General features: G+C 41.9%; 1 protein-coding gene across 2 annotated transcripts in view; it reads right to left on the reverse strand.

The window, feature by feature from the left end:
• The window catches only part of AFAP1L1 (actin filament associated protein 1 like 1), a 113455-nt gene extending 95487 nt beyond the window's left edge, over positions 1–17968 (reverse strand). Inside the window, exon 1 of one of the 2 annotated variants that reach the window (XM_077472731.1) lies at positions 17589–17968. In XM_077472731.1, the coding sequence (XP_077328857.1) occupies positions 17589–17604 (16 nt within the window). In that variant the 5' untranslated portion in view covers positions 17605–17968. The remainder of the gene's footprint in view (positions 1–17588) is intronic. The other variant, XM_077472730.1, reaches the window with a different exon arrangement.
• Positions 17969–18595: the final 627 nt, after the last annotated feature.

An 18595-nucleotide genomic window follows, 5' to 3' on the forward strand; every position in this document is an offset into this window, starting at 1 on the left:
CGGAAGATTTCAACCCTTTTTCGGCCACTAGCGGGGGTTAAAAGCATCTGCTGGCGGCCAAAAACCTCTGCAAAAACGACAGTAAAACGCTGATAAAAATAGCGGAGCTTTACTGCCGACACCCCCAATGCCCCGTGTGAAAGTAGCCTAGAAGGTTTTTAGTGTCATCTGTGCTTTATTTGCCTGGTGAGTGTATACACAGTGGCAAATGACAGCTCACTTAATTTCCCACTAACTAGCTAAACACAATGGAGGTGGGATATTACATGATTGATGGCGACTTCACCTCCCTCTTATTATAAGACATAGGCTAGAGGGGCATGACACAGCCTGTGACTGGCAGAAATCCGCCCACACCATGTTATTGCCAAAAAATAATAATAAAAGATTTGAAATATATATTTGTATGACTATTTAAAACAGTTTTTGATCTTATTTATTTGAACTCTGTATCCCAAAGGCTGTTTTTTTTTTTTTTAACATGTGACCAGCAGTAAGGGAATAGAAGCTCCTCCTGCTTATGTTTCCCTGCAGGCTGGGAAAGATCTGGGTCATGTGACAGCTGTATATCAATTAGGAAAAAGGTACTTAGATGTTTTTTTTCTTCAAATGACAGTGCCTACATTCACATACAGAAATAGAAGGGACAACATAAAATGATACTAAACACACACTGTTTTTTCATTTAAGTAAATTATTGAAAGAAATATTTTACAGGACATGCCAATAATAAAACTTATTTTGACCCAAAAAAAAAAAAAAAAAAATTCTAGGAAAAAATATTTAATCTACTATAAGCAGAGGTTAATTTATTTTGACAGAAGCTAATTTTTCCATTCTGTCAAACAACTAGCGCATTTAAACCACAAAAGGATATATATTTTGCTTAAGAAGAGTGCATAATGTGCAGAAAATAAGTGCATGAAACTCACTGACTTGTAACGGTTGTGCTGCCACAAATCACAGTAGACTTTTCCTTTGATCAGTGGAATGAATTTATTTGTGCAAGAACTCCACGGATTTGATTTTACTTAGCTATGCACTTTTGTTAGTTATTAACATTGCACAATACTGATAAGAAATGCTGATACGCCACTTGAAATATTTGATATTTCATTCTTACTCCCCCGCCACCCAGCTCTAGGTATATTGTTGTAAGGTCTGAAAACCCCCCACCCATTGTAGCTGCTGTTCCTGTGGTCAGAGGCAGCCCTTCCCTTCCCCTTATGGGGGGTGGGATAGATCAGGTGCAGCTCCAAGGTCAGAGATTTCAGTTCAGAAGTTTCCTGTGAGAGCTGCATCCTGTGCCGGAGCCAGGTCTTACTGGAGAAGGAGGGGGGAGCTGGGAGAGACACAGCCGGAAAACAAGGAAATGCTCCTATCCTGTAGAATCAGAAAGCAGGGTGGAGGTGGAGGTGCTAAGGGTGGGAATATCCCAGCTTTCTGTATTCTTCATGGATTGTATTTGAACTGAGCACAGTAGGGGGGATACTTCTAGCTGCATTACCCTATCCACCCTGTTACCTTAGGCAGGTCATATGCCATGTCTACAAGTGATACAGATCTAGATGTCAATGGCGTGTTGGGTAGTTGAAAAGATTTTATAAATATCTAGCCGTTACATTCTGATCTAATGGGAAATATGTATTCGTTATATCACACAAATTGTTCCTTTAACAGATTTTGGTTAAAACCTGGATTCTTTTCATTATTTTTTTATGTACAATGGGGGCTAGGAGGTTTGGTCCTATATTTTAATTTTTCAGGAGGTTGTTGGTGGGGTTTGCACTTTTAATAGTAAGCTAACTGGAATGCTATCTTTAATTCAATATTTTACGTAATAGCATTCCTGAATTCCACCTCATCACACACCACGAACCTTCAAATAGGCCAAGTACCTACTACTCAAGGAGGGACGATACTTTTACCTATGTACACAACTCAATGCTTGAATACATGAATAAGGCATTCTTCTACAATACAGGTATATTTTTCAAAATGTAAAATTTGACATCCTGTACGCATGTACAAGTAACTGCTAGCACCAGTGTTTACAGGTGTATAGCAGTATACAGTGTTTTTTGTACTGTAGGTCTATGGGCAAAAATACACTGCAGCTGTGGCTGGGAACCCCAACTACAGCTGTACTTTACTCTGCATGCCCATACGCCTTAAATTGGAAGTAAACGTAAACCCATCTGTCGTTTTCTGCCAAGAAAGCTACCATCTTCGCCTCTGTAATCTACAACTGCCATGAAGCTGCACATGTAATTGGTTAAGATACCAGCCATTGGATAGTTTGGCTGAGAGCACAACCAATGAGAATGTTACATTTTCGGCATGTGCCGGAAATGTAACTGTTGTATGTATGGGTTTAAAGATTGTCGTGTGCAGGAGCCCAAAAACTGGGAAATTGTCCTATACACTCCATGACTGATGGGAAAATTATTGGGATTTTCCTACCCATCCAATTGCTTTCATCTTCATTTGGATTCAACACAACTTGCAAGAAGACTCTAAAATGGTAGTAAAAAAACATGTGATGTTTGCTAGATCCAATAAGAATATGTAAATTGATTATTTTATTGAACAGATTCTTCAGTATGATGTATGGCCAGTATGACACACTATAGAGCAGTGATGGAGAACCTTGGCACTCCAGATGTTTTGGAACTACAATTCCCATGATACTCATCTACACTGCAGAGTGCATGAGCATCATAGGAAATGTAGTTCTAAAACATCTGGGGTGCCAAGGTTTGCCATCACTGCTATAGACTTTCATTTATCAAAATGACCCTCAGTACTGCCCCATATGTTATAAAAAAAAAAAGTTTTAAAAAAAGTTTCAGAATCAATGGTATAGACAACTGGGGCCATTCTTATATCAGAGACTTCAATAAATGGCAGCCACTGTTATGTATTTTAGAAAATGTTGAAGTTCAAATAAATGTATGTTATATGTGCCATTTTAATATAAATTGGCAGGAAGAAATCCGTAATTTATATAGAGAGCCAAACAAATCAACATAATAATTCTGAAGAGGCATCACAGCCCCCCCGACTGTACAGCTGTTGAGGTGCTAGAACTATTATTACACCCTCCCAGCCACAAACCCATTGCACACCAGTGTTCAGCTGCTTAGACAGGCTTGGCACTCCTAGATTTCAGCAAGCCAAAAAGCTTCTTAATGGGCAACTTCATCACAACCCAAGTATGCTGCTTCACACAAAGATTCTTTGTATCACACAAACTGAGATCAGTGACATCAATGGCCATCTCGATCACTAAAAGGAAGAAGATTTAAAGGAACCGCCAGAATAGAAAATGTATATTGTGAAAGGAGATGGGGACATCTAGACCAGTGCCTCAAAACTCTGGTCCTCTGAACTAAATAAAAGACTTTGTTATTCAGACTTCCAGGTAAGAACTGGAATGGGAAGAGGGAAATGTTCACAGGGGACTTAGGGGAAAAAAGGCCTTTTGCAACACCAAATGCAGTGTTGGAGGAACAAGAACTTTAGCATTTTCCTTCACTATTCTTAGTTGAACTCACCTTTTAAAAGAAACCTTTCCTAAGACAAACAAGCTACCTTTGCTAATGCCTCATTCTGCAAATGCTAGTTCTTTGGCTGTTGTGCTGGCCCTTTGGCTTCAATCCTTTGAAGCGGAGCTCCAGGCTCCTTCAGAAGAAATTACAAGTCAGCAGCTACAAATACTATTGCTCTTGTTTTTGTAAGATTAAGACACTTACCTGTCCACAAATTCAGCAGTGTCTTCACCCTAGCTGATTTTACAATTGGTCTCGGCTAAAGGAAACTAGCAATGAAGCATTGTGGCTTCATAGCCAGTTCCCTACTGAGCATACGTGAAGCGCACTGCATTTTGTGAATGGCCCAGCGGTGGGGAAGGAGGAGGGGGCCGAACTTCTGCCTGAGCTTTTGCGGTGGTGAAGACAGCAGAAGTGAAAGTGGGTACCTGTCAAAACCAGGTACCCAATCCCCCCCTCCCCGAAAGGTGCCAAATGTGGCAGCAGAGGTGGGGTGTGGAGAGAGGAGGCAAACAATCAGAGCTTCCCCTTTTGGGTGGAGCTCCACTTTAAGTAACTCAATATACAGATAGGGATTTTGCTGGTAAACAGATTTTCCTGTTCTGCATACATGTTCCAGGCTGGTGACTAAGAAACTAGAGGAAAGACTTTATAAACAAAGAAGCTAGCATTTTCAGATGGGTGTCAGCAATAGCAGCCTTCGTGTTTCTTTTAGGAAGGGATTCAATTTAACCAGAGCATGACAGGGATAGTAATACATAATATAAAATAAAATATCCTCCTGGCAGAGTTGCACAGGGAAGTTGCACAGGGAAGTTGCAGATGGCTGGTACAGTGACAGGGACCCGTGCTTCTCCTGGACTTAGTTATGTGTCAGCTGGGGAAAGTATTATGTCATGTGATCCATGATAGCATGAGTATCATCACTGTTCTCTGCATTCAGCTGCTCCCCTGCACAGCTCTGCCTGAAGGATCTATTTTTTGCCAGTACATCTACCCCTGCCATGCTCTAATATTACAGTATCTCACAAAAGTAAGGACACCCCTCACATTTTATTATTCATCAGTGACAACACTGAAGAAATTACACTTTGTGTACAGCTTGTATAACAATGAAATTGTTTGCTGTCCCCTCAAAATATCTCAGCACACAGCCTAATGTCTAAACTTCTGGCAATAAAAGGGAGTACACCCCTAAGTGAAAATGTCCAAATTGGGCCCAATTAGCCATTTTCCCTCCCCGGTGTCTTGTGACTCATTAGTGTTACAGTCTCAGATGTGAATGGGGAGCAGGTGTGTTAAATTTGGTGTCACTCTCTCATACTGGTCACTGAATGTTCAACAGGGCACATCATGGCAAAGAACTCTCTGAGGATCTGAAAAAAAGAAATGTTGCTCTACATAAAGAAGTTGAGTGCACGTGCTCAGCGTCATATACAGAGGTTGTCTTTGGGAAATAGACGTATGAGTGCTGCAGAGGTTTAAGGGGTGGGGGGTGGGGGGTCAGCCTGTCAGTGCTCAAACCGCATACTGCATCAAATTGGTCTGCATGGCTGTCGTCCCGGAAGGAAGCCTCTTCTAAAGATGATGTATAAGAAAGCCTGCAGTTTGCTGAAGACAAGCAGACTAAGGACATGGATTACTGAAACAATTTCCTGTGGTCCGATGGGACCAAGGTAAACTTATTGGTTCAGATGGTGTAAAGCGTGTGTGGCGGCAACCAGGTGAGGAGTACAAAGACAAGTGTGTCTTGCCTAAAGTTAAGCATGGTGGTGGGAGTGTTATGGTCTGTGGCTGCATGAGTGCCACTGACACTGGGGAGCTACAATTTATTAAGGGAACCATGAATGCCAACATGTACTGTGACATACTGAAGCAGAGCATGATCCCCTCCCTTCGGAGACTGGGCTGAAGAACAGTATTCCAACATGATAACAACCCTAAACACACCTCCAAGACGACCACTGCCTTGTTAAAGGAGCTGAGGGTAAAGGTGATGGACTGGCCAAGCATGTCTCCAGCCCTAAACCCTATTTGAGCATCTGTGGGGCATCCCCTAACAGAAGGTGGAGGAGCGCAAGGTCTCTAATATTCACCAACTCTGTGATGTCATTATAGAGGAGTGGAAGAGGACTCCAGTGGCAACCTGTGAAGCTCTGGTGAACTCCATGCCCAAGAGGGTTAAGGCAGTGCTGGAAAATAATGGTGACCGCACAAAATATTGACACTTTGGGCCCACTTTGGACATTTTCACTTAGGAGTGTACTCACTTTTGTTGCCAGTGGTTTAGCCATGTATGGCACCGTGTGTGTGTTGAGTTATTTTGAGGGGACAGCAAATTTACACTGTTATACAAGCTGTACACTCACTACTTTACATTGTAGCAAAGTGTCATTTCTTCAGTGTTACAACATGAAAAGATATAATTAAAAAAATTACACCAATGTGAGGGGTGTACTCACTTTTGGTATCTGCTCATTCAGGTCTCCCCCATACCTGAAAGCCACACTCTGTTAAAGCAATGGATTGAAGCTGGAGAGAGGGCACAGGTGGGTGAATACACCTTGGTGGGAAGGGAGCTATCAGGAGGCACTGTCACTGTGCCCATTTAGGGGACATTATCTCTTTAAATGAATGCATATTATTATATCCAAGACTAAAATAATATTTTTTTTCCATATTTCTTACATCAGATCAGACTGCTCTTATTGCTAAATAGAGCCCACTATAGCAAGCCAAAACTGCCATTGCCAGAGTGTAGAGAAATGTGATCCTTCGTCTTTATTTTTAGTAGAACAATTGCAGATGATAACACTTGCACTAGAGTTCTGTGGCATGAAGCACAAAGGCCACACACAGCTGGGGAAAGTATTTATAAAGTGCTTTCTTTCTACATGTCAGAACTGGAAAGTGGAGAAAGCAACTGTTTGCTTTAGGCTTTGAACATGATAAAGTGTTAGTTTCATCTGCAAATATGGATCTAGCCATAGGATACTGTAATTTGGACCAACCCGAGACTTTCCTTCCATATGGTGTAAATCTCTTTTCAGACAGAGCTGCCTTAGGAAAATGCTTTAAGATTCTTAAATGAAAGGGCTTTGTGTGAAGCAACCAGATTCTTTAATCTACATCCTGTGCTGGGCAAATAAAGGAGGATCCTCACCATGGTCTGGTGTTAGTTTGTATATTCAGCCTAATGTCTGAATCAAGCTAACCAAAAGATATTAGGTAGTGGTCAGATGTATGGACATAAAACACATTTTATTACACTTAAAATAATTGTTTCAAACACCAGGTGTGTAGGTTCATATAGAAGGAGAGCGTGTCCTAACCACAAAACTAACGCCTGGGTCAAAGTGATGTGAAGCCTGTGTATTGTTATAAAAGCGGTTATAAAAACCTGTCTGAACAGTGACAAGCGAGAAATGTTATGAATAACTGTATGTACATGGGGAGAGGCGGTTGGTATGGCTTGAATTGGTAATATTCCATTGGTGGGCTATATCTTGAAGGTATACTATAAATATGCTGTACCAGGACCAATAAATTGAACAGTGTGTAGATCTAATCATCTGTGTTGGGTCACTTTTATATATACATTGTTCCCCACGCAGAATATGCGTGTGGCGAACGGAGAAGTACAGGTAATTATAATAAAGGTAAGATTAACAATAATAAGGTTATAGCTAGGACTAGAATTTATAGTATCCAGAAGTATCCCATCACTCGAAGTTTCCAGTAATGTGAAGATAGCAGGTATCAGCCGAATATAAAGCTTCTGTAAAGAGATCAGATCGCCCAAGTGGGAAGAAGTAGCGACCCTATGCTTCCCCTCCTAGTCAGGAAGCTTCCCCTTACTGCTACGAACAGGCAGGGTACCTGCAGTGGAGAAAGTAAACTGCACCTGCCTACAGGCTCAAAGCCAAATAACCCAACTGGGAGAAATCAATTAAGCCATCAAAAAAAAAGAAAAGAAAAAAAAGCTGACTGTGGTTTTCTCTTGGTGTCCAAAAGCAAAATAATAAACTACAAATTCAAATCGCCAACAACCAACGTCAATTGAGAAAGAACAATTCCCAGCTCAACTTACCAACCAGCCTGCAACAAACTGAATTGTCCTAACAGTTCACGTTAAAAACAGGTGTTTAGTTTGTGCACCTTTGCAAATACATGAATAAGCTGCAGAGACCGCAACAAGACACCTCAGTATTGTCTGCGGTCCTAACTCTATACATTTTGAGAGTCTCCATAGTAGGAGTGCATATATAGTAATGAATAGATTGAGGTCAGGTTTGCCTGGAGGGAGCCCAGTCCTCAAAAGGCACAGGGGCACAATGGACACCCAGCAATTGCACAATGGCAGGTGTGCAGTGCGCCCCCTCACCAAATAACCAACAGTACAAACAAACGATAACTGCCCCAACCTACTACTGGCCTTAACATACACATCCATCCAAGGCTCACGTGAAGTGACACTTTAGGAAACCTTGTCCATTCACAATGTCCTTCCTCTGATAATCCAGGACCAGATGTGCGAGAGGGCACTACTCCCATATCTTGTTTCTGGAAGCACTGGCTGATAAAAAAGGATTGTGCATCTACAGGCAGGTTTTAGATACCTTAAATGAAATGTCAAAGAAGGTTGACACTGTCCACCTACTTCTGAATGTGCTAGTTGCCTGTCTCTAGTTTTCATACTGTCTTAGTCACTAACCCAGAATAGGATGCAAATTCAGAACTGTTTGGGGGTAGCAATTATGGAAACCACTAGGTGAGAATATAATTTATTTATTTTTTTTAGAAGAGGACAGTACATGTTTAACCTACATGATTTGATCACAGCCAAGGACAATATATGGCACTAGCCGTTCTCTTTCTACAAGATTAGAAGGACCACATCATTATTGGGTAATTAACCTAGGTATGTTGTAATCACTAGCACTGCTACTACAAAGTCACCTGTGAATGTATCCTGTATGAGATCACAGGGCGTCTTACAGACAAATTAAATGTGTTTCCCCAGGCCTCTTTAATAAGTCCACTAAGACCCCTACTGCGCAATGTTCAAAGGATATGACACATACTGTGTCACAATGATCACTTCCATCTCTGTCAGACAATTACCCTGACAATTGACAAAGCTCTGCCTTTTACCTTTGCTACCCACGGTGCAATCATTTGACTTTAAAAAGTTCCCCTACATTAAATGAAGTACTGTACTGAGGATAGGACAAAGATTTTTTTTTCTCCACAATACACACTAAGGCTTAATTGTACACGGGACATTTTTACAACCTCTCCTGAACGATTTAACTTGACAAATATTAACCCATGTTTAAAATGTCCGTTTAGCTGCATTTGCGTTTAGAAGCGTTTGAAAAAAAAAAAAGAAAATATTATTTTTTTCAAAATAGCCAAAAATGAAAACATGGCTAAACGCAAGTTACCGTGTTTGGCGTCTGAAACGTCAGACACTTCAGCGTCTGAACTTGTTTTTTGCCTTCAAAGAAAAGCCTGTAAACACAACTGCCTAAAAACGACATTAAAACGAACCTGTGTACATGTATACGTAAGATAAAAAAAAATAAAAAATAAAAACTTAGCAAACACCAATGTCACAATGTTCAATGTACATTAGACTGTGACATTGTTAAACTTTCTTAAAGTAAAATTCAACTGAAAAAATAAGTTTTTCTCTTTATTTCTTCCATTGGATCTATACTGCTGTCCAAGACACTATGAAACTCTGGTCCTTCTGAGGCAGTAGGGGGATCTGATGAGAACTTCCAGGTTCCCTTGGAGTCTATGCTCAGTACCTATTACGCTGGATTCACACCTACGCATTTTTAGTTCTTTTGCATTTTGCAGATTTGCACTACAGAGAATGTGCTCCGTAGGAAACCATGCTAAATGGACTGTAGTGCAAATCTGAAAAATACAAAAAGCACTAAAACTGCAAAGGTGTGAATCCAGCCTTATAAGGGAATTAGTGACACCAAAATCCTAGACAGCAGAACAAAATAATCAAGGATAAAACCTCATCTGACTCCTCCCAAGCTTTAAGGTTAAAAGCGGGGTTCCACCCTGAAGTGGAACTTCCGCTCATCGGAAGCCCCCCCCCCCCCTCCGGTGTCACATTTGGCACCTTTCAGGGGGGAGGGGGGTGCAGATACTTGTCTAAGACAGGTATTTGCATGCACTTCCGGACATAGACTCCCACGGGAGTCTATGCTTCTTCCTGTCCCGGCGCGTTGTCTGCTGGGACACACACAGGTCCCAAAGACAGTGCGGACCATTCCTAGTGCGCTGCGTGACTCGAGCATGCACAGTAGGGAACCGGGAAGTGAAGCCACAATGCTTCCCTTCCTGATTCCCTCACCTAGAATGGCGGCAGCAGCAGCCGAGACCCGAGTGATCGATCCGTCTCGGCTGCCGACATCGCTGGACCCTGGGACAGGTGAGTGTCCATTTATTAAAAGTCAGCAGCTGTAGTATTTATAGCTGCTGGCTTTTAATATTTTTTTTGTAGGTGGAATCCCTCTTTAAATTGCAATATGTGAATAATGATCCAGAAATGTTGAAAATGTGTTTATTGTATTTTTCATCGACTGTCTGCTATATTATCTCTGCTTTCCCCTCTCGATAACCCTCCTTTCTAGCCAATCCAGTGTCCACATTAAGATAAGAAACTAATTATGATACTTCAAGTGTCACTGCACGCTGAGATTGCCAGGCATTTTGGGATATAATAATGTATATGCTCGCTTTCACATTTTTGCGCTGGGGAAAAGCATGCAAAAAATTGTGTGCATTCCAACAGCACATGAAAACCTGTGTCCTCTCGTTTTCATTTCTCCATAATCATGAAAAGAGTCAGCTCTTTAAGCTTCAATTTAGGGGCTCATTTGTACATTGGAAGCAGGAATACATTGTTGCAGGTCAGCAGAAGTGGAAGTAGAAGTCCTTTTTGCTAATATAGAGCTGCAATACTTAAAGTTCAAAGAGGAACTGCAGTCTGCTCACACAAGTTGTAAAAAAACCTCTTTGCCATTCTGACGCTTCCCTCCAACCACTTTGCATATTATTTTATATATACTGCGATTCTGTACTTGCCAAATATGATGCAGAATTCTCCCTCCACCGAGTCTGGCTGCATCCATTTTAACTGTGGGCAGCTGGAGCTGCTGTCTGTTCACTTCCTGGATTTACACAGAGGCACAACTCCAGCTCTGCAGCTCTCACTGGCCCTCTTATGACTCACCCCCTCCCTTCCTGGCAAACTCAGGAGAGTGAGAGAGCAAGCTGTGCATGATGTCATAAGCCTAGGCTTTTTAGTGGACATGAAACAGGAAGTGGCTGTATAAAGGGATTTAATGGCAGAAAATAAAATCTTTTACTATCCAAAAGTTAAAACAACAAGAGTAGAAGATTTAATATTTGGAAAGTTGAAAAAATTACTGAAGTTCCGCTTTAAATATTAGTTTGCAATTCACAAACAGCAAGTTGGCTTAATGATCCTTCTGTGATTAGAGAAAGGCAGATTGTGACGCTTATCGGCTCCTCCTCCAATCGCAAATTATCTTGCAGGAGGAGGTGCTGAGCAAGTGACCTACAGTGGTCAGTGTACTACAAACAGAACTACAAGTCTAATTACTCCTGAATGTTTGTCGATGAGACTTCTACCCGAGTAAAAGTAAGATGTGTAATAAAACGCTGCAGTAACAATGGATCACACTTCATTAGAGCCAGTTTATTTTTATTGTGCAAATGGCCAGAAATCATTTTAACTGATCTGGGCTTTACTCCTTTATACTACATTTCATAATGATTGCAGATATAACGCCAATATACAGATATAATTTCATAATAACTGCAGAGACAATCTAACAATGTATTCATCAGCAGCTCTTTATATAAGCAAATCTACTTCGCAGTGCCTCTATCTGTCAACTGAAACCATATTCCCAAAGTAATAACAACATCAGCCAGTCAGGTGGATCAGTCTGTCGGCGGATGAGGCTTTGGAAACACATAGTTTTCTAATACTATTTATTTATAGAGTGGCAAATATAAGCCAGGAGGTAGAGAGGGTCTTGTAGTGGTCACATTCTTTTACAGCTACATAATTTTTCTTCTGCACTTTCCGCTGAGGCAGGCAAACCACTTGGTAAGATACGCGTTTTAACTTGCAGCTTTGCCCCTCACCTAGCTCAACGCACCATAGAAATGACTAATTTGTACAGTAAACTCAACCTGTGCAAACAAAGAGGAGGACGTAACAAATGGGGTGGGGGAGGGGTGACGTACACCAGCATTGTTAAAAAGGTCAGCATACCCAATTTGTCTTTCAATTTTTGGTAGCTGCTGGGAGATTTTCTTATATCTGTAGGGAAGTCTATTGGTGGGATGATCTATAAGGCCAAACGTATGTGGATGCCAACCCAAATGACTGCGTTCTGGTGTTTCCAGCGATGGGTAATGTGAATGCTAAACCAAAGATGTTTTAGGCTCTTCTAACCTTGTGGTAACAATTTGGGGGAGGACCTTTCCCATCATGACTGTGCTCCTGTGTACAAAGCCAAGTCCATAAAGACAAGATCAGTTTGGTGTTGAAGAACTTGAATGGCCTGCACAAAGCCCTGTCCTCAACACTACTGAACACCTTTTGGGTAAACTGGAATGTTAACTGCAATTCAAGACTTCTCATCTGACATCAGTACCAGAAAGCATTACTTTGGTTGAATAGACAAAAATTCCCACATTCACATGGGTTCCTATGGAACACATTCACATCAATGCATTTTTGTGCCTCTGCATTTTTGGAAAGGGTCATGAGCTCCACCCCTCTCCCCCCCAAAGCATGTTTGCAGCGTTTTGCGTGTAACCAGTATATAGCTGGTTGCTAAGGAGCGGGTTTAAATGAAATATCTCCGTCTTCTCCTGCCGTCGTCTCTCCCGACTCCATCTTCTCCCATGCCAATGTCTTCTTCCTCGCTGCCGGTTACCTGCTAAAAACAAAAGAATCCGCTCTTTTCCTGATGCTGTCTTCCTCTGTTGCGATGTTCCCCGCTGTCTGACATCTCTTATGTAGTCATGGGGCGTGGCCATCCGGTGAAGTCACCAGACAGCTCGCCCCTTGTGATATCATCGGATGGCCGTGCCCCATGACTACATGAGAGATGTCAGACAGGGGGTGGTCGTCACAACGAAGGAAGACAGCATTAGGACAAGAGCGGACGACATTTTTGTTTTTAGTGGGTAACCAGCAGAGAGGAAGAAGACAGTGGCAGGAGAAGACAGCTTGGGGAGAAGACAGAGCTATTTATTTTTATTTTTTTAATAAAGGACTTGTCAAAAAATCTCTCATGAACCAGTAAAAGTAAATTTTTCTTCTTTCCTTTTCTTCTTAAGCATAAATGATACATAACTACATGTTATATCGACTTTGTCCTTCAAAAGGTAATCATTGCTCACTTTACTTTGGAAACACTTCATTATGAGATCTAATTACACCTGTAAGGTGTGGCAACCAAATTTTGGAAGTTCTTATCAGCTACCCCTGTGGTATAAGGTACTTTAATGATATCTAGTGTGGAAATATTTAAAATTAAAAATGCTCCTTGAACTGCTCTTGTTAAAAGGAAACCTATGAGAAGACAAGTACTGAATCTGGCTACAATACTTTATAAGTACAGCAAGTAAAATGGGGATTAGTGATATGGGCGGTAGACAAGCAGCCATCAACATGCTAGTGCTACTACAGTACACTGGCTGAAAGGGGTTGCAAGTGCAGGGCTTTTTTTTAGCGGGAATGCGGGGGAAACGCAGTTCCCGTACCTCCAGCACTGAATGCATGCAATGGTACGTGATAGTGGAGGGTCTATTATGCTGGCTTCTGGGGAGGGGGGGGGATCTATTTTATTTTATTTTTTTGTTCTCATTAACAAATAGTATACAAATGACTTAATGCCATAAAATAATAATTGGTACTATATTCTCTAAAAGAGGTGGGTAGGGGGCGGAAACAAGGGGTTGTTACTCGGAGGTGTGAAGGGATGGAGACGAGGGATGTTACTCAGAGGTGGGTAGGGGGTGGCGACAAGGGATGTTACTGGTAAGTGGGTAGGGGGTGGAGACAAGGGATGTTATTCAGGGGTGGGTAGGGGGCGGAGACAAGGGATGTCACTCAGGGGTGGATAGGGGCGGAGACAAGGGATGTCACTCAGGGGTGGATAGGGGCGGAGACAAGGGATGTCACTCAGGGGTGGATAGGGGCGGAGACAAGGGATGTCACTCAGGGGTGGATAGGGGCGGAGACAAGGGATGTTATTCAGGGGTGGGTAGGGGGCGGAGACAAGGGATGTTACACAGGGGTGGATAGGGGCGGAGACAAGGGATGTTACTCGGAGGTGGGTAGGGGGTGGAGACAAGGGACAACTCAAAAGGGGGGAGTTCTTGCACCTATTTTCTGAAAAAAAATCCCTGGCAAAGTGTGTGTATAGGGTTGGCCAAGCAGCTTCTGCAATGGAAGCTCTGCTAAGTTCCAGGTTATTTAAAAAAAAGTTTTGCCATAAATGTGCATTTTTTTTTTTTTTTATTATTTCATCCATTTCAAGCTGTACAGCATATGGCCATAACAGTCCCTGCCCCCAGAGGAATTCACCTCTCAAGCCTACCCTGCCCATACATACTACAGCCAATTTTGTCAAATGCCAGTTAACCTACTAGTAAATGTTTAGGTTGTGGGAAATAAGCCATGCAAACACAGGGAGAATGCATAAACCCAATGCAGTTATGGTCATTGGCATCATACCCAAATGTCCGAAGCATCAAGCCAAGCGTTCTAACCTCACAGCCAATCTGCAGCACTGAGTTAGGGACTATACAATGCAAAAGTTTAGAGATGGAAACATTACTACTTGTCCAGGGATAGACAACCTGCTGGCCACAACAACATTAAAAATTCACTTTTCCCTATGGGAATTTAGCAGCTGCAAGTCAACCTATACCCCCCTGGCATTATGCATGCCTATGGACACCTGAACAGACTCATCTGACACAGCAGTAATATGAGACTGAAGGATTACAGGGGGTCAGCTTCTCTGGCTAAGGGATAATAGAAAAAAGTTGTAGCTGATGACTCACAGCAAGCACCACAACCACAGGCTGCACCCAAGTACGCATACACTACATTGTTACTTTTCCAACACAAATCCAAAGAGCTGGCTTTGGTAGACAACAAAGGACTCAGATGCAACTGCTCATTATAGGCTGATTCAAGAAAGAAAACTTCTGCATACGACTAATCAGATTGAATTTCTCAGTGAAACATCACTTCTCAAACTCCTTAGTAGTAGACTGATAACACCTGAATGAGTACATGACTGCTCATAAGAAAGAGCTTTAGGCTTTCAGAGCAGTGTGCAGTAGGCATGAGTAAAATTGAGAAATTCCAGTACAAACTGGGAGTTTTTGGTAACTTTTGCCCATATGATGAACTGCATTGGAGTAAATAGACAAAGTGAAATTAGGGTCGTTATTAAAGCATATCTAAATCCAAGAACACAGCTGATACTACTACAGATTCTAGGTCCTTAGATGTGGTGGCTGCATTCCTCTTATTTTTAGCCTTTAGTTTAACCTGGTAATTCTGACATTAACTTTGTTTCAATCCTAGGGTGACAACTGTACCAACAGCATTATCAAGGTGTTAGGACTAAATAAATATGTTCTCTTCTCCATAACATGTGAAGGTGTTTTGTAGTCCAGAGATAGCAGGTGACAATGCTTACTGATAACACTGTATGTGGAGCATAAAACACCTCCCTGCCCTCTCCATTAAAAAGGGGTGGTGTTTTGTAGTCCATGAGATAGAAGGGAACGATGCTAACTGATAACACGGTGTGAGGACTACATAACACCTTCCTCGGTTTGTTAAAGGGAAGGTATTTTGTAATCCATGGTGATAGCAGGGAATAATGCTAACTGATAATTCTAAATTGTAAGCTCTAACAAGAAGGGCTGTCTGATTCCTCCTGTATTGAATTGTATTGTAATTGTACCCTAATTGTGTTTGCCCTGTTGTAAAGCACTGCATAAACTGTTGGCGCTATATAAATCCTGAATAATAATACGGTGTTAGGATTGCATGAAACCCTCCTATTTGCTGCATAATGGTGAGGTATTTTTGGTCCATGGAGATAACTGGGAGCAATGCTAACTGAGAACACTGTGCTTGGACTACATAACACCACCATCTGTTTTGTGGTTCACAAAGATGCCAGGGAACAATGATAACAGTCCAGAGACGCTGTGTATAGAAAGAGAACAGCTCTCAAGATTTCTGGCTGGATGAACAACTATTTCTGATTAGGGATCAGCTCAGGCGTGTTCGCATGGAACACGTGCAGAGCCCGCCAGGAAGTCGGTGCAGCGCTGCGCTAATCACAGGCAATGAGACATTGCTCAATCTCTGTAGCCGCACATCGGGACAATGTCTCACTGCCTGTGATTAGCGCAGCGCTGCACCAACTTCTTGGCGGGCTCTGCACGTGTTCCATGTGAACACGCCTGAGCTCATCCCTATTTCGGATACCCATCATAAAGATACAACATTGTTTTAATGGTATGTCTAACAGATCAGAACAAGAGCAAAAAAGAGAAGTGTTAGCATTTACATACACTTTTAAGTGTGAAATAGATTTTGAATGCAGATTCACATCAATGTTTTGCAGCAAAGCAAGTTACATGCATCAACATATTGTGGCACTATTCATTTTGAAATCCCAATGCACTGTGGGGACATGCATGCATTGCAGCACATTGTAACGCATGGCAATGTACCATAGTTTCATGCAGCAAAATGATCATGACATGTCTGATAACTGGGATTTTGTCGTGTGACGACAGTATACTAATTTCAACGGGCTACCTTAACAGCAAGGTAATGTGTGACATAATAATGGGGGTGATTTACTAAAGCTAGAGTGCAAAATCTGGTGCAGCTGTGGGGTAGCCAATCATCTCCTAACTTCAGCTTGTTCAATTAAGCTTTGACAGAAAAAAAAAAACCTGGTTTCTATACAGAGCTGCACACTCCAATTTTAGTAAATTGACCCCCATAGGATATTGATGTACCATGCAATTATAAATGAACCCTCAATGGCTCCTGACTGTTCTGGACTTGTTCTAGAGCCAAAAAAAAAAATGCTGTCCCTTATTAGCCTCATTATTTGAGTCACAGAAACGTTTTAATGTAACAATACAAAAAAATAAATACAAAACAAAAAAGGGAAAACAAATACAAAAAAAAAAAAACGCCAAACAAAAAACACATTATATAAAACTATAAATAAAGATACAATAAAGAAACAAAATATTGCTCAATAAGCAAATTCTTTCCAATAAATTCACCAAAATAACTCCAATCAACCTGTGCAGTAACCAGTAGCTACCACACTATTATCATACAGAATTTTTTTAGCGCCAACAGTTTGCACAGCACTTTACAATATGAAGGAAGGGAGACAGTAAAGTTTACTGTAGTCAGCTTAGTAAGATGAATGGATGGTTTTCCCATTACAATCTCCATACACATTACAATCTGACTGTACAATCTCCTTCAGATCTACAAAGACGGTGTAATATCTAATAGCTATGCAATACCAGGACCAAAACGATCCATTCAATTTGTATATAATCAGGCAGGCTCTTGTACTAAGTAGTTGGTGCCAGATCTAAAATAGATTGTACTTCTTATAATATATTACTATATGCCACAGTACTAAAAAAAAAAACTAACAAAAAAAGTTTCTGTATACACTGTAGCAATTGACAATATACTATAGAAAGTCGAACGTTTTACAGTCCTGTTTTGCTATTGTATACGGAATGTTATATACCATGCACTGTGAAAGTTAAAATAAAAACTCTTTTCTGATATAAAAATAAATAAATTGTACAATCAGATTGTAAGGAGTGAAGACAGTCGTATGTGGATGGCCAGAGATGCCATGTAAAGTCATGTCCTGCACTCACCTTTTATCCTCTCCATGCTCCTGTGCCCAGTGTACCATTCCCAGCTGTGCCCCCAGCGCTGTCACTGTGCAGCCAGTCAATGGACTCCACTATTGGGACTCTCCTGATCTGATCACTGGGACTGGCCAGAGATCCTCCTCCAAGTCCTTCATGTGAACATTTCACCTTTCCTAATTGCTTCCCTATGAGGACTGCTGTCTGCCAGAAGTCTTTGTTGATGTGAGCTGCTGGTCTTAGCTGAAGTGACTGCACTGAGCCCTCACCCCTCCTCTGTCCTTGCTTTGACAGGCAGGAGTTTGAAGCAACTAGTGAGCTTTTTCCTGTGTCCTGTGCCTCCTCCTGCCCCTAGATCAGAGGACACACAGGGTCCCAGTCATTCCCCACCCCCTCCCCTCCACTCCACTCCAAAGCCCACACATTGCTGACAAGCTTTTCCAGGGAGGGTCTGCTGCTGAGGAGTGCCCTGCCTCACCCTTCTTTCCACTCCAAGAGCTCCTCACATTCTCTCCTATGGGAGATTGGAGTGTGTGTGTGTGCCAGAAATATACCCCATGGTAACAGGTGTGCTGCAAGGCATGGCTCCATCTTCTTAGAGACTTTTCTTAAAGTGATATTAAACTCTCAGCTTTTTAGTGCTTTCAGCATCTGACTTTATCATTTAGTGAACATGCAGCCTCTTTATCTTTTAATCCTTTCTATGTTCCTGTTTGAGCTGGTGCCATGGCACCTCTGTGCCAGGTTTCCTGTCTGGGGGGGGGGTGGCTCCTTTCTCTTGCAGCATCCTATGGAGTCACCCATGCATGCAGAGGCTACAGTTATGTCTCTCCATGCTACTGGAGTGGATGTACATGGCAACTAAAGATGATCTCCAGCGTGTTCGCAGAGCCCGCCAGGAAGTCGGCACTGCGCTAATCCCAGGCAATGAGACATTTCCCAATCTCTGCAACCATGCATCGGGACAGTGTCTCACTGCCTGTGATTAGCACAGCGCGGTGCCGACTTCCTGG

This window comes from Lithobates pipiens, unplaced genomic scaffold (assembly GCF_037356315.1).
Source record: "Lithobates pipiens isolate NorthernLeopardFrog02 unplaced genomic scaffold, aLitPip1_a1.2 Scaffold_8, whole genome shotgun sequence".
Lineage (NCBI taxonomy): Eukaryota > Metazoa > Chordata > Amphibia > Anura > Ranidae > Lithobates > Lithobates pipiens.